This window comes from Hyperoodon ampullatus (assembly GCF_949752795.1).
Source record: "Hyperoodon ampullatus genome assembly, chromosome: 4".
NCBI lineage: Eukaryota > Metazoa > Chordata > Mammalia > Artiodactyla > Ziphiidae > Hyperoodon > Hyperoodon ampullatus.
This window is the reverse complement of record NC_136917.1, coordinates 77,456,299-77,469,996: the sequence shown is the minus strand read 5'-3', so window position 1 is coordinate 77,469,996 and position 13,698 is coordinate 77,456,299. Positions and strand designations below refer to the sequence as shown.

The window sequence follows — 13,698 nt, the reverse complement described above, 5'->3', positions numbered from 1 at the left end:
CAGAGAGGTTAGGTAATTAGCCCCCGGGACACAAGCACTCAGTGGCAGAACCAGGCTTCTGACCCAGACGGTGTGCCTCTGTAGCCCACGTTCACAGTCACCACATTACCTGGCTTTGCCTGACTCTCTTTGCACGAGACAATTGTGAATCCATCCCAGAGGGTTAGCAAGAACTCAAGTCAGTTTGTTAGCCAATGATTTTCACTGACCTTATCCTACAAATTTGTTGATGGGTCGTCTGAGAAGTTAGTTTGGAAAACTTGGGTAGGTAAAGTTAAAATGTTACTTTACTGCACTAATCCTCAAGACCTCTAATATTATTAGTACATTTTTTGCAACTCAAATGGGACCTTTGTATACACCGTTTCCCAAATGTATTTAGCTCAAGGGAATCACCCCTCCCACCCCCTACTTAAGACTCTTAACTTCTTGAAGAATTAGGTTTTTGTTGTTTTTAACATAATTCGGAATAAAAGCTGGCTAGTGCTCTTGTGGGGTTCCCAAGAAAGTTCTCAGGTCCTAAATATTTGGGTAACCCTTACTTTTGACCCTTTCTTATTTAGTCTTGAGTGTCTTTAGTGCTTGAGTAGTTAAGGAGTCTTTAGTGACCACTTACATTTACCTGCTGGAACAATCACAGATTTGTCGTCATAGTGTAATTACTAATAGTGCCCCTTTCGAAGGGATCCCATTTGGATGATAAACTCTGCACAATTGCTCTAATCATAACTTCACCCTCCCCCAATTACATAAAGACCTCTGTTTCATACTTGCTACCTTCTCACCACTCACTGAAGGACTCTTATTGCTACCACATGTATGGGAACAAAGGTAATAGCCATGTGCCTCTGGCATCTCACCATTTTATGTCAGAGTCATGCAAGGAATTATAGAATTCCATAAACTGGAATTACCCAGTTTATAGTCTCTCATCACTCAAAAGTAGCATTTCTTAAGAATTGCAAGCCTTTAAGACTTCTTCACCTTGCTCAGAATCTATCTATTCATATATATGCTTATCTATGCAGAAGAGACAGCAACTCTGAAAGGATACCAAAAGTCTAAAAATAGTTGTTACCTCTGGGCAGCAGTGGTTGGCATCAGTACTGTGTAGTGGTGGCAAAGCTGAGAGAGACTTCTCACTTTAAATATTTACACTCTGGCTTTTGAGTAACGTGAGCATATTATTCTTTTTAATTATATTTTTCAATGTTTTAAAACAATTCTGAGTTTTCCCTGGAAATACAGGCTATTTCAAGCCCAGCTGGGTTGATCTACCTTATGGAATCCATATCTTTCCTCCAAGGGAGACCTGGTCTCTTTTTTTTTCTTTTATTTCACTTCACTTAGTCAAATATTATTAGGTCTTCTCATACTTCAAGAGAGAGCTTTTTTTATGCTTGTGTGTTGTAACATAATTCTTGAGAGAATAGCTTGGAATTGGACATATCTGGGAACAAGTTCCTCTCTTCCACTTACTGACTGTGTGGCCTTGAGAGAGCAACTTAATTTCTCTCGGCCTCCGTTACCGTATCTGTAAATGGGGATAATGACAACCTCCCTCTTGGGATTGTTGTGAAATTTCAATAAGATAATGCATATTCTAGGCAGTTCTGGGGATAATGTAGTATAAGTTCAAAATATGGTGGCTAGCCAGTGGGTTCTCATGACTGTAAACCTCTCACTCTGAGTAGCCACAAAGTTCATTTCTATTCCTGTAACCTCTTTTCTAATATTTACAAGACTGACATTCCGTGGGATCCAACCATACCACTTCATATAAATATCATCAAACTTTCTTCCAATCCTGGTATTAGTGCACCTAGAGGCGGCAGGGATATCTTGTCAGAGTTTATGCCTTCCAGAAAGCAGTCAAGGCATCAACATGATTCCTGGAGCAAATTAACCAAAAAAAAAAAAGCAGAGATGGAGTCTAACATGATGTTAAAGGTGTTGAAACTTAGGAAATGACATTTTCAATTTCAAAATCATCACAAAAATAAGCCACAGGAATCAAAGACACACAGTTGAACCCAAAATCATGATGAAAAGATTCTAGAATTCAAGCAACAAAAACAGCCCAAGGTCACACGGGGAAAAGCCTTCATAGTGCTTTCTTTAGGACATAATTCCTCTTGTCCACCTAATTTGGAAAATAGAAGATATAAAGAGAAATGAGTAGAAAGAATACAGTGTGTGTAAATATTGGATTTGAATTCCTGCTTCTGTATCTCAAGTGTATTAAATAAGGGAGCAAAACTCAGTGTGCATTTGTGGTCTGTCGTCATGAGCCCAGCATGCTGCTGGGGGTTTTCTGATTTGTAACTCTGTAACTCTCATTTAAGCCATACCACCTTGAAATGATGCCCTACTTAGCAGATGAGAAAACAGATTCAAAGAAATTAAATTGCACCCAAGTCTACAACCCAGGACTCTCGACCTTGATCTTTTGTTTCCGTCCATGCTGTTCTTACTTGGCAGGAAGCCCTGCCTTTGGGTCTCTAGTTCTCTGGGAAGCTTTGGGAAGTCTGGGGGAGAAGCTAGGACTTTATGGAGTAATCTTGTTGGCCACCATGAGTTTTCACTTTGGCTTTATATGTGGCCCACTTCCTTTACATTGTTTCCTCTCTTGCACAGTTTTGTATGGATGCTGATACTGTTTGTCTTTTTGTGGGGTGCTTCAATTCTGTTCTCCAGGGGCCAGTTTTCTCTAGACAAAATACACTTGTGTTACCTATCACAGTCCTTGTGGTACTGAATCTATTGCTAACAACAGATTCAACACCTAAGAAAAAGAGAAATTCCCTGATAAAGGAAATTTTAATATATTTTAGTTTTTTTAATGTCATCATGGAAAGGATCTATAACTCGTTATTCACTAAACTGTGTGAGGTCTTTGTTTTCACACAACCGTCTGACATTTTGCATTTCTAAGCTCCATGTTACTTCCATAAGGAGTTGATTAATTTTCACCAAATGTCATTCAGTACCAGAGAACCTCAGAAGGTATTTGAAGTTTAATTTGTTGACTTCTTTAAACAAACCTGTGGAGAAAGCTGTTCAGTGATGGGTATTCTGTGAGATCCTCCTCTGTGCTCCATGTCCATTTATCTTTGCAACCACTCCAAGAGGTGGGGATCATTATTCCCATCTTGTAGATGGGGAAACTGAGTCTCAGTAATATCCCTGAGCAGTATGGCAGTTCATGGAACCATCAGCTACGGAATATTGGACTTTTATAAGTAAACTCTTCTTTTCCAGGACCCTGGGGAAATTAGTTGCCACAGGAAATGTGTACTAGTTCTCACTAAAGGGTTATATGTACTGCAGTTTTGTTTTGTTTTGTTTTGTTTTACTTTATATGGTTTTAATGAAAAAATTGTAATATGTGTTAAAGGGTATGTTTTTAAGAAGGTCAACTCATGACTCTCATAAAAATACAAAAGGGACATGCCGAAGATTTTACTTAACTCGTTAACTAATGAAGAACAGTAAGCTCTTATAATCGTTTCAAAGGAGAATGCCAAGTGTAACACAGGCAGACAAGAAAATGAGGAAGCAATTTCACCTTCACTAGACAGAATTTATTTGTATCTCTGTGGAAAAGAGCCATTTGCACTACCAGATTTACTTACAGAGTTGTGAAATAGCTACATAAAGAACAAGGAAAGAAATCTGCAAGGGGGTGCTTTACATTTCCCAGTACTCCATTGAAAACCATCCAGTGATTTTCGTTTTCTTTTTCAGACCTTTTTAAAGTCACCACCTTCCCTGACATTTGTCTTCTTTTATATGTTGACTTTTTAAATGAGCATGTACTTTTCTGAAGGTGGTAGGAGACACAGAGTGAATGACTTAGCTTGTCCCTGTGATGAGGCATACCATTGTTTTCAACCACTTGGGGTCAGGAAAATGCATACACACCCAAATTTGCATTCGCCATCAGGTTAAGGACCTTAGATGTATTGATTTTCTCAAGACTGTGTTCTTTTGTGTTAGGGTCTCCATCTGTGACCTGAGGGCGATTGGGGGTTAAGGGTCCTGGCACTTGTCTTTTTCTCTCTGGATAAGATTGCCTCCAGCTTGCTGCCATGGTCATTTCTTCTGGTCCTTCCAGGGTCAGCCCCTCTCATAGTTTGAATCTCTGCTGCTTCTGCTGATGTGGCCCTCTCCCCACCCCTCACTCTCTTTTTCTTTCTTTCTTTTTTTTTTTTTTTTTTTTTTGGTTTTTGTTTCTTCTCTATCCTGTTGAATTTCCCACTTTGGAATTTTTGAGTGTGGAGGCTAGTGTCACACATATATCAGCAGTGTCCCAACAATTCCTTGCTTTTCTCCTGGAGCACTACCAAATCCCAATGTAGGGGGGTCAACTCTTAGCTGTTTAACTTCTTGTGACAGTGTTTACTGTTGGTTATGGCCCCTTTCTTATCCCCAAAGCTGTCTTTTTACTAAGCCCCATTTAGATTTGGAGTAATTCAAATGCAAGAGAGCTAAGGTTTTATATATTTGTTTAAAGAACTTTTACTAACAGACCAAAACAGCCAGTCAGGCTCTTCACATTGTTTTCTTTTCCATGCTTCCTACTACTGGGCCCACTGGATCAAGTTTTAACTAGGCAAGAATTAGCAATGTCATATATGTGCATCTGTAGTCACCGTTTAAAAGTTCCAAGTATAACAAATTTGATGGGTGAAAAATTATGTATTTGATGGTGAGGTTGTAAAGAAAGTGACTTGAGTACTTCACTATAATAGCATTTTCTTAACTGGGGTAATATTATGGGTAATTCTTGTTAATTTCAGAGAATTATAGTTTTTCATTAATTAATGTCATGAAAAGGTTTTGGGGTTTTTCCCCCTTCTAAGCACTTTTTTTCTTTTATACAGGGTCATTATAACTTTGACATCAGTGTTTATCTCCAGATTTATAATTGTTGATGCTAAAAGCAGGATTCCCTAAATATCAGTTTGCCTTACAGCAAACGTTGCTGAAATGGACTGTTTGATTAAGCCAAGAAAGGCGATGTAAAGACGTAGAGGAGGGGCAGTGAGATAAGTAGATGTCAAATAACAGTCACACGTATTTCTGAAAACAGTCTTAAATGGTTTTGATGTAGTGGTAATCCTTTGTATGTTTTTGATATAAGGTATCATTTTTTATTAGTCAACAGCATACATGTATATTTTTAAACACAAGTGAATCAGTACTTCCAGCACTTTCTTCTTTGAGAACATCTCCTATTCATACATCTTAGTTGCTTCCTGGGCATACCTTTGGTTACGTGTTTTTCATCATAGATCCAGAAAGAGGGAGAGGTGGGCCTGTGTTTAATCTTCCACTGTAGCTCAAGTCAGAACCACTGTACCCTGCTTTTATGCTAAATATTTGTATTACTGTCCTTTGATGTTTTCTCGTTGTACACAATAAATCTTTCCTCTTTATTTTTTTTACATTTGCATTTTTAAAATTATAGTTAATTTACAGTGTTTTGTCAAGTGTACAGTACAATGATTCAGTTATATATATATATGTGTGTGTGTGTCAGATTATTTTCCATTATAGGTTGTTATAAGACATTGAATATAGTTCCCTGTGCTATACAGTAGGTCCTTGTTTTTATCTCTTTTATACATAGTAGTGTGTATATGTTAATCCCAAACTCCTAATTTATCTCCCCACCCCATCCCCTCTGGTAACCATAAGTTTATTTTCTATGTCTGTGAGTCTATTTCTGTTTTGTAAATAAATTCATTTATGTCATTTTTTTTTAGATTCCATATATAAGTGATATCTTATGATATTCATCTTTCTCTGTCTGACTTCACTTAGTATGATAATCTCTAGGTCCATCCATGTTGCTGCAAATGGCAATGTTTCATTATTTTTATGGTTGAGTAATATTCCATTGTGTACATATACCACATCTTCTCTATCCATTCATCTGTCGATGGACACTAGGATTGCTAAATCTTTCCTCTTTTTTTTTTTTTTTTTTTTTTGCGGTACACGAGCCTCTCACTGTTGTGGCCTCTCCCGTTGCGGAGCACAGGCTCCGGACGCGCAGGCTCAGCGGCCATGGCTCACGGGCCCAGCCGCTCCGCGGCATGTGAGATCTTCCCGGACCAGGGCACGAACCCGTGTGCCCTGCATCGGCAGGCGGACTCTCAACCACTGTGCCATCAGGGAAGCCCAAATCTTTCCTCTTTAAAAGAACTGACTGATTTATGACAGTAAGAGAAACCACACTCTGAGGTACACTTCAAAGGAAGAAAACCACATATTTAACCAGGTAAAGCAAATATCTGTTTCTCTAGCTTTTAAAACAAACAAACAAACACCCACATATGTATTTAGAACTCTCATTTTGCAGGTCAGCATGTTTTCACAGAGAAGTATTTAAGTATAGTGAAAAGAGGGGAGTAGTTGACTCCTGCTTCTGTCAGAAGTGCCGCCATGTACCAGGCACCTTTGTAGGTCCAGGGGACGACACAGTGAATAAGATTTACAGCTTCTGCTCTCAAAGTGCTTAGATTCTATTAAAGGAAGGCAGACAATGAAAATGTAAGCAAATGACGAGGATTTCAGGAACAGGGAAGTGTGATGGTTAGCAAAGAATTTAAGTGAAGCATCATTTTCTAATTTCCATTTTTAAAAACCCTGGCTACTACATGGGAAGAGATTGGAAAGGAGCTTGGACTGGGCTGTTGTCCATGGAGATGGAGGGAAGTGGATAGAATTTAGAGAATTGGAGGAAGGTAGGATGGAAAGAACTTGGTAATGGACTGGGTAAAGGAGGGGATGGTATACTGGACGACTCCCAGGTCTCTGACTTGAGCACAAGGATGGAAGGGATGCTATTAATTACGATAGTAAAGAATGGGGCTTCCCTGGTGGCGCAGTGGTTGAGAGTCCGCCTGCTGATTCAGGGGACACGGGTTCGTGCCCCGGTCGGGGAAGATCCCACATGCCGCGGAGCGGCTGGGCCCGTGAGCCATGGCCTCTGAGCCTGCGCATCCGGAGCCTGTGCTCCGCAACGGGAGAGGCCACAACAGTGAGAGGCCCGCGTACCGCAAAAAAAAAAAAAAAGATAGTAAAGAATGGAGGAGGAGCACTTCGGGGGCAGGAGGGAATCGAGGATTCAGTTTTGGACATGGTATATTTGCGATGCCTGCAGAATAGCCAAGGAAAAGAAAAACCTTGAGTGCATTTGCAAATTGAGTCCGGAAAGGAGGTCAGGGCTGAGTTATAGCTGTGGGAGTCATTGGCACATGGGTGATATCTGAAGCCATGGAAGTGGTTGAGATCACACAGGGGTGAGGAGTGTGAAGGAGAAAAACTTGGTCCAGGACTAGCTGTGAGATACACCAGACATTTAATCGATCTCGTGGAGGATGTGGAACTGACAAACAAGCCTGAGCAGGAATGGCTAAAGGCAGTTAATTTGCAAGAAAAAAAAATCATATTTCATGATCACAGACCACATAGTCCTGGCCAGCAACTCTCAGCCACAGCTCCCAGTTGGCTCTGAAAAAGCCTTCACTAATGCTAGGAAAGAAATCTACTGCATGCATGTCTTCCCTGAGGAGGGGGAGAAAGTTTCATCCTCATTTTCAAAGATGACTGTACTGGATATAATCCAAAGGATAAAATGAAAGTATGAAGCTGTTGCTGTGTTTCTAGAGCAGGGTTTGAAGTTCCTTTGAAACAAATGTGAAAGCGTCAGAGGTCAACTTCTCTGTCCTGGTTTAGTTTGAGTTCCTAGTAAATGGAGAATGATCTTGCTTAGTTGGCAGCAGCCTTTCTCTTGCGAGAAGTTAAAGTGCTACACCATAGAGTTATTTTGTCTTTATGCTTGCAATTACATGGGAAATTTAGATTTAATAAGAAAACTAGCTTAAAAGACATACGAACTTGCAAGTCCAGCCTTGGAAAAAGGAGCACAGGGGAATCTTTCGAATCTCCCTCTGGTTTCGATTATTTCACAATGTACAGTATCGCCATTTAACAGGCATTGCAGTAAATCCCAGATGGGATGTTTGCAGACTGTGCCACACTCTAATCAATTAAAAACAATAAACCTTCAACTTTATATAAAATAAATTCCTGAAATCCTAGTTGGTTACTGTGTATCTGAAAATTTGGGGGTATCCCTTCCTCTATGAATAAGGTTTATTATTTGTAGAGGTCTGTGTCTTAAGTTGAGTCATGGAAGATGGTCCCTGGTCTTAATATGGTAATATTAATATTAAATAACTACACGTGTGCTGTTCATTTTGACATAAATTCTTTAGTGTGAAGCCATACACTCTTGCAAACCATTGAAGAGTAGGAATAGAAATGGACTGCTGCTTAAATGATGAAAGTATTAAAAAGCTTGGAAACTTTCTTTGTCAAGTTGGCTATTTCTCGTGCTTTTTCACTTTCCTTTTCTTTCTCAAAATCAGTTTCAGTTCTTCTGCAGTTTCAGTTCATGTTTCACAAGTTTAAATATCAACATTTGTGAGGGCACCATTTCTAGTTCAATCAAGATTTTCTTTCAGGGTGTATGGCCGTGTACAGTTCTGAATGACATCCTGGTCATTAGGAATCACTTGGCGGCTACCTGTACTATATATCATGAGCTACTTTGGCCCAAATTTCAAATCTGACATGGCAGTTCCACATTGAGGGAGTTAGTCTCTTACGTACCTTCCCAGCCTGGATTTGGGAGCGGCTACCTTTTTGTTTTCTAATGTTGCTAACCTGTCCAAACTAGAAATAATTTCCTAATTATTTTTAATAATATCATTGATGCCCTGACTCATTCCTACATATCTGTATTTTTAAGCCTTTCATCTTTCATTACCGAATGACTGCTTTCCAACACCCAGGCACCTAGGAGAAGAGGGAGAAAGCACAGTTGTAGTGAAGCAGCATGCACAGAGTGGGAGAGGATTTTGGAGAAAAACTAAACTTGGTTTGGGGAATGAACATTTATTGAGCATCTTCACTGACTGGCTGTAAGTTAAGAGCATCACGTAGGGTCTCATTAATATTTAATATATACAGCTCTTATTGTTTGTGTCTTAAATCTCTGTCTAATTAAATTATGATAATTTAATCAGTGAGTTCAAAAGTGAACTCTAAGCATCTGCTTTTTCAAAGTATGTTGTTCATGTGGCACATTTCATTAGTTCATACAGTAGGGTTTTTTCCTCAAATCATAGAAAAATTTAAAGGACACAATGGCCATTCATTAGAAATAGCAAGTGACAATAAGCTCTCCAAGGAATATTTCTTTCCAACACTCAACTTTGGAGAGTTGAAATTCAGGGTGGTTAGGATGATCAAACTGGTAAGTGCTGACCAATGTTTTGGGAAATTTGACTTTTTGCAAATTTTGGACTATAAAGCAGGGCTTTCCTTTTTGATTAGCTTCCATGGATTTGTCAATTTACTCAATATCATGGCTTTGTCATTTATTCCTCTTACATTTAAATGGGTTTCTATAAATTATTCTTGGTTACTGTTGCTCAGAGAACAATTGTAGAGTTGATTTTATATTCCTTATGTAATTCTTATAAAGTTAAAACTAGGGAAAAATTACATAAAAACTTACTGCCTCTTGAGACATACTATCTTTATAATCAGAGCCCTTTAACTTTTTTTTAATTTTAGTATTTTAAAAAATGTTATTGGAGTATAGCTGATTTACAGTGTTGTATTAGTTCCAGGTGTGCAGCAAAGTGACTCAGTTATACATATACATATATTAATTCTTTTTCAAATTTTTTTCCCATATTATTACGGAATACTGAGTAGAGTTCCCTGTGCTATACAGTAGGTCCTTGTTGGTTATCTATTTTATATATAGTGGGGTGTATATGTTAATCCCAAGCTCCTGATTTATCCCTCCCCCACCCCCACCCCCAGAGCCCTTAAACTTCTAAACAAAGTATTGGCTACAAAGCAGAAAGTGTAAAACACTTGAATTGCCAAAAAACCTTAAAGATTATGCACAACCACCCATTAATTTCACCAATGAGAACCTAATTCCCCAAAATGTAGGAAAATTATTTTAGTTCTTTTCTGAACAGAAACTAATGTCAGTAGATGGGAGGCAAACCGTAGAGTGGAAAAATGGGAAGGAAAATACTCCTTCCAATGAGATTTTTAATTTGCTTCTCTTGCTGATATTTACTGAATTTTTATCCTCCTCCTCCCCTTTGTTTTTAGTGGCCACAGATGTCTTTAATTCCAAAAACCTGGCCGTTCAGGCACAAAAGAAAATCTTGGGTAAAATGGCGTCCAAATCCATCGCTACCACCTTAATTGATGACACGAGCAGCGAAGTGCTGGATGAGCTCTACAGGGTGACCAAGGAGTACACCCAGAACAAGAAGGAGGCAGAGAAAATCATCAAAAACCTCATCAAAACAGTCATCAAGCTGGCCATTCTTTACAGGAATAATCAGTTTAACCAAGATGAGCTAGCAATGATGGAGAAATTCAAGAAGAAAGTTCATCAACTTGCTATGACCGTGGTCAGTTTCCATCAGGTGGATTTCACCTTTGACCGGAATGTGTTATCCAGGCTGTTAAATGAGTGTAGAGAGATGCTCCACCAGATCATCCAGCGTCACCTCACCGCCAAGTCACATGGACGGGTTAATAATGTCTTTGATCATTTTTCAGATTGTGATTTCTTGGCTGCCTTGTATAATCCCTTTGGAAATTTTAAACCCCACTTACAAAAACTGTGTGATGGCATCAACAAAATGTTAGATGAAGAGAACATATGAGCATGTGAGTTGAGATTGTGACTGCTCATGATTTATTTGAAGATGGAGCACTGCTGATTTATGAAGAAAAAAAAATGTTTTAAAGATTACACATATTTCAGAAAGACTTTGCCCAATTCAGTTGTGAGACATTAATGATAATGTTTTATGAGGCTTGTTTTATTTGAAGCAAAGCATATTGCCAAATATTCTGGTAAAAAGCTTCCCAGCGGTTAGCAGATCACGGGAAGATGTATGGTTGCATGATGCAAATATAGAGTTATATAAAGAAAGATACGTGTGGCTCCAAACCTCAAGACATCTTTTTTAAGGCAGTTGTTATGTTGGTGGCACATTGGATATTTCTGTCATGTACAGAATTGTGTATTTTGATTCACCTTTATTCCTTACTATGTATGTGTACCTCTTTTAAAAAGCCAAGAGCTCTCTCTTACTGTCATTTCTCCTTTTGAAACAAGTCCATTTTCAAGTTTACCTTTTGTTAAAAATTCTTTTGTTAAAAGACTTTGTCACTGACATTCAAGAATTCCATCTTAATTAAGAATTAAGATTCAAGAATTAAGGCAGTCAAATTGAACCTTCAGAAAAATAGAAAACTGCTTCCCTGAAATCAATATTGTAGAAACCAATTGTAGTTGACATTATGAATAATGTCTAACATAAGACTATGCTTCTGGAATCGAGTCCTGTTTTTCAGTACCAACAGTAATACTTCCCAAAACATGAAAGTTCCCCGAAATGGCATACCATTGCCTTGAAATGCTTGCTGAGGGCTTAACTTACGTCATCTTGAAAATGTGCTGACGGAATCTCCATTTTTCATATCTGTTTTAAATGTAAGAGACAAAGAGGAAATCTATATCATTCCCGATATTGGGACAATAAAAAGTAAGTGGTTTTAAGAATGATAAAACAATCTTTACCTTAGAGATGAGCCCATCAGAATAATTTAATTTAGGGGGATGAAAGGCAAAAGGGAAGACAGGATATTGCCAGAAGAACATGGGAATGAAAATGAATGCATTTCAATGTTTAGTAAGGTTTGATAGGTAAATAAAGAATGTCACTTTTTTATTTAACTGATAAGGTTTTTGCTATTTTGTTATTTGCTATTTTGATGAGTAAACCAAAGAATATTTGCATTCCAAGCAGTTTGTGTGTTGTTTCTATATAATTTTATGTGTGAATGATAAAGTAAGCATTTGCTTATTTTGTAAAAAAAAAATAGAAACCTGCTGGCCAACTATATCACCTAGGAAATAACAGACTCAGTCACCAGTGCTAAATATTTGCACTGTCACTCTGTCTGTGATTTAGTGTGCTCTTTTGCCTTGAATTTGCCTGCCTCCCAGAATACTGATGTTAAAATAATAGCTCACCAGGAAAGGCCCTACAACTAAATATTCCAGAGGTTGAGATCTTCTTTAACCCACTACAGCCTAAAGGAGGTGGTAACTTTCTCTGGGACCCTCATGTGCTTATCTGAGTCAAGCAGCAGAGGCAAAGAGTATCTCCCTGTTTGATATTAAATCCTGACACCAAGACTTGAACTAAAATTACTATCCTCACTTCCCAGGGCCGGTAGGTGAACACTGTAAGTTAGCAATAGCATAGTGATTGCAGAATTGATCTGTCTAGCTTCAGAGCCTGCTAAATAGCTTCTAAATTTAGTTTAGCAGCCTTTCTTGACCAGCTGTGCTTTCCTCACTTGGGAAAACCTAACCTGTGTTCTGTGGAAGCTACTGATCTGGTGCATTCTACTCTACCAGATTCCCTCAGCAGAGGGAGTGTGGAAAACAGTGCTCGGGCAGTTGCTGGGTGCTTCTTGCTCATCTCTAGCTATAGACAGGACCAACCAGAGAGAGAGGACCTAGGGATAAATTTAGATCAGTCTGGGCCCTTTTGGATCATAGAGTTGTGCCTTCAGACTAGCAGTCAGATGTGCATGGGGGAGGGGAAGAGCAGTCCTTAATTTCACACAGAAGGAAGGCAGTGAGGAGTATCCTGAAGGAGGAAAGCCTATTTGCTTCCCTCTCTCAGCATCATCTTCTGGAGGGAACCCATCTCCTCCCCAATCCTGTACCTGGAAGGCATGTCTCAGAAGGATCAGTGACAGTCTTGATCAGCAAGTTCATTTCTGATGCAACAGGACTCCCCTTGTGCATGAAATTATTTGGGGTGGAAAGCGGGAAAGAATGCAAATGTGCTTAGGATAGGTAATTTTGAGCCAAGTTCATAGTCATTTTAGGGTCTTATGAAAAATTGAGTCTTTTTACATTTTGGAAAAAAATCATGAATTGTATTATAATTGTTTTTTTTTTAATTTTTGATGATGGCTTCTCTGCAAACATTATGAGTTAATATAATAGGTGAGTGATAATACTAGTGTTAATAACTGACATTACAGAGTAGATATTATGTGCTAGGCACAGTAACTCATTTAATCCCCACCACAACCTTCACCGTTTTATAGATGAGGAAACTAAGGCAAGAGAAATTAGGGAATTTGCTTGAGGTCACATAGCACTTGTGTCAAAACCAGGATATTAAGAAAAGCTTATTTTCATTTAATGATGGTATATATAAAAGCAATTCTAGAAACATCGTTAGTTCAGAGAAGAGTGGGCAGTGTGCTTCTGAAATGGATTTTCACATAGTGGCATTTTAGAAGGTATTTAAATCACACAGGTCTGAGCTATTCTCTAAAGATCTGGGTATGGTTTTATACAAAGACATCTTACGAAGTTTTCAACATGGCTCCTAATTTGGGGGCATCTCATGGCTCAAATTTCTGTCCCTTCTGGAACTTCAATTCAAGGTGTTCCCAATTAACGATGACTTTGAACACTGACCCCTGCAGTACAGTGTGCCTCTCCCCCGGGGTGGTCTTTCTGTGGATGCACAAGGCGCTCTGTGT

General features: G+C 38.8%; 1 protein-coding gene across 2 annotated transcripts in view; it reads left to right on the top strand.

The window, feature by feature from the left end:
- Positions 1–10,781, top strand: part of TNFAIP8 (TNF alpha induced protein 8) — a gene marked incomplete at both ends in the record, with an annotated part of 37,295 nt that extends 26,514 nt beyond the window's left edge. For both annotated transcript variants that reach the window (XM_079703824.1, XM_079703825.1), the window contains one exon: positions 10,216–10,781. In XM_079703824.1, coding sequence (XP_079559950.1) covers positions 10,216–10,781 — 566 coding nt within the window. The remainder of the gene's footprint in view (positions 1–10,215) is intronic.
- Positions 10,782–13,698: the final 2,917 nt, after the last annotated feature.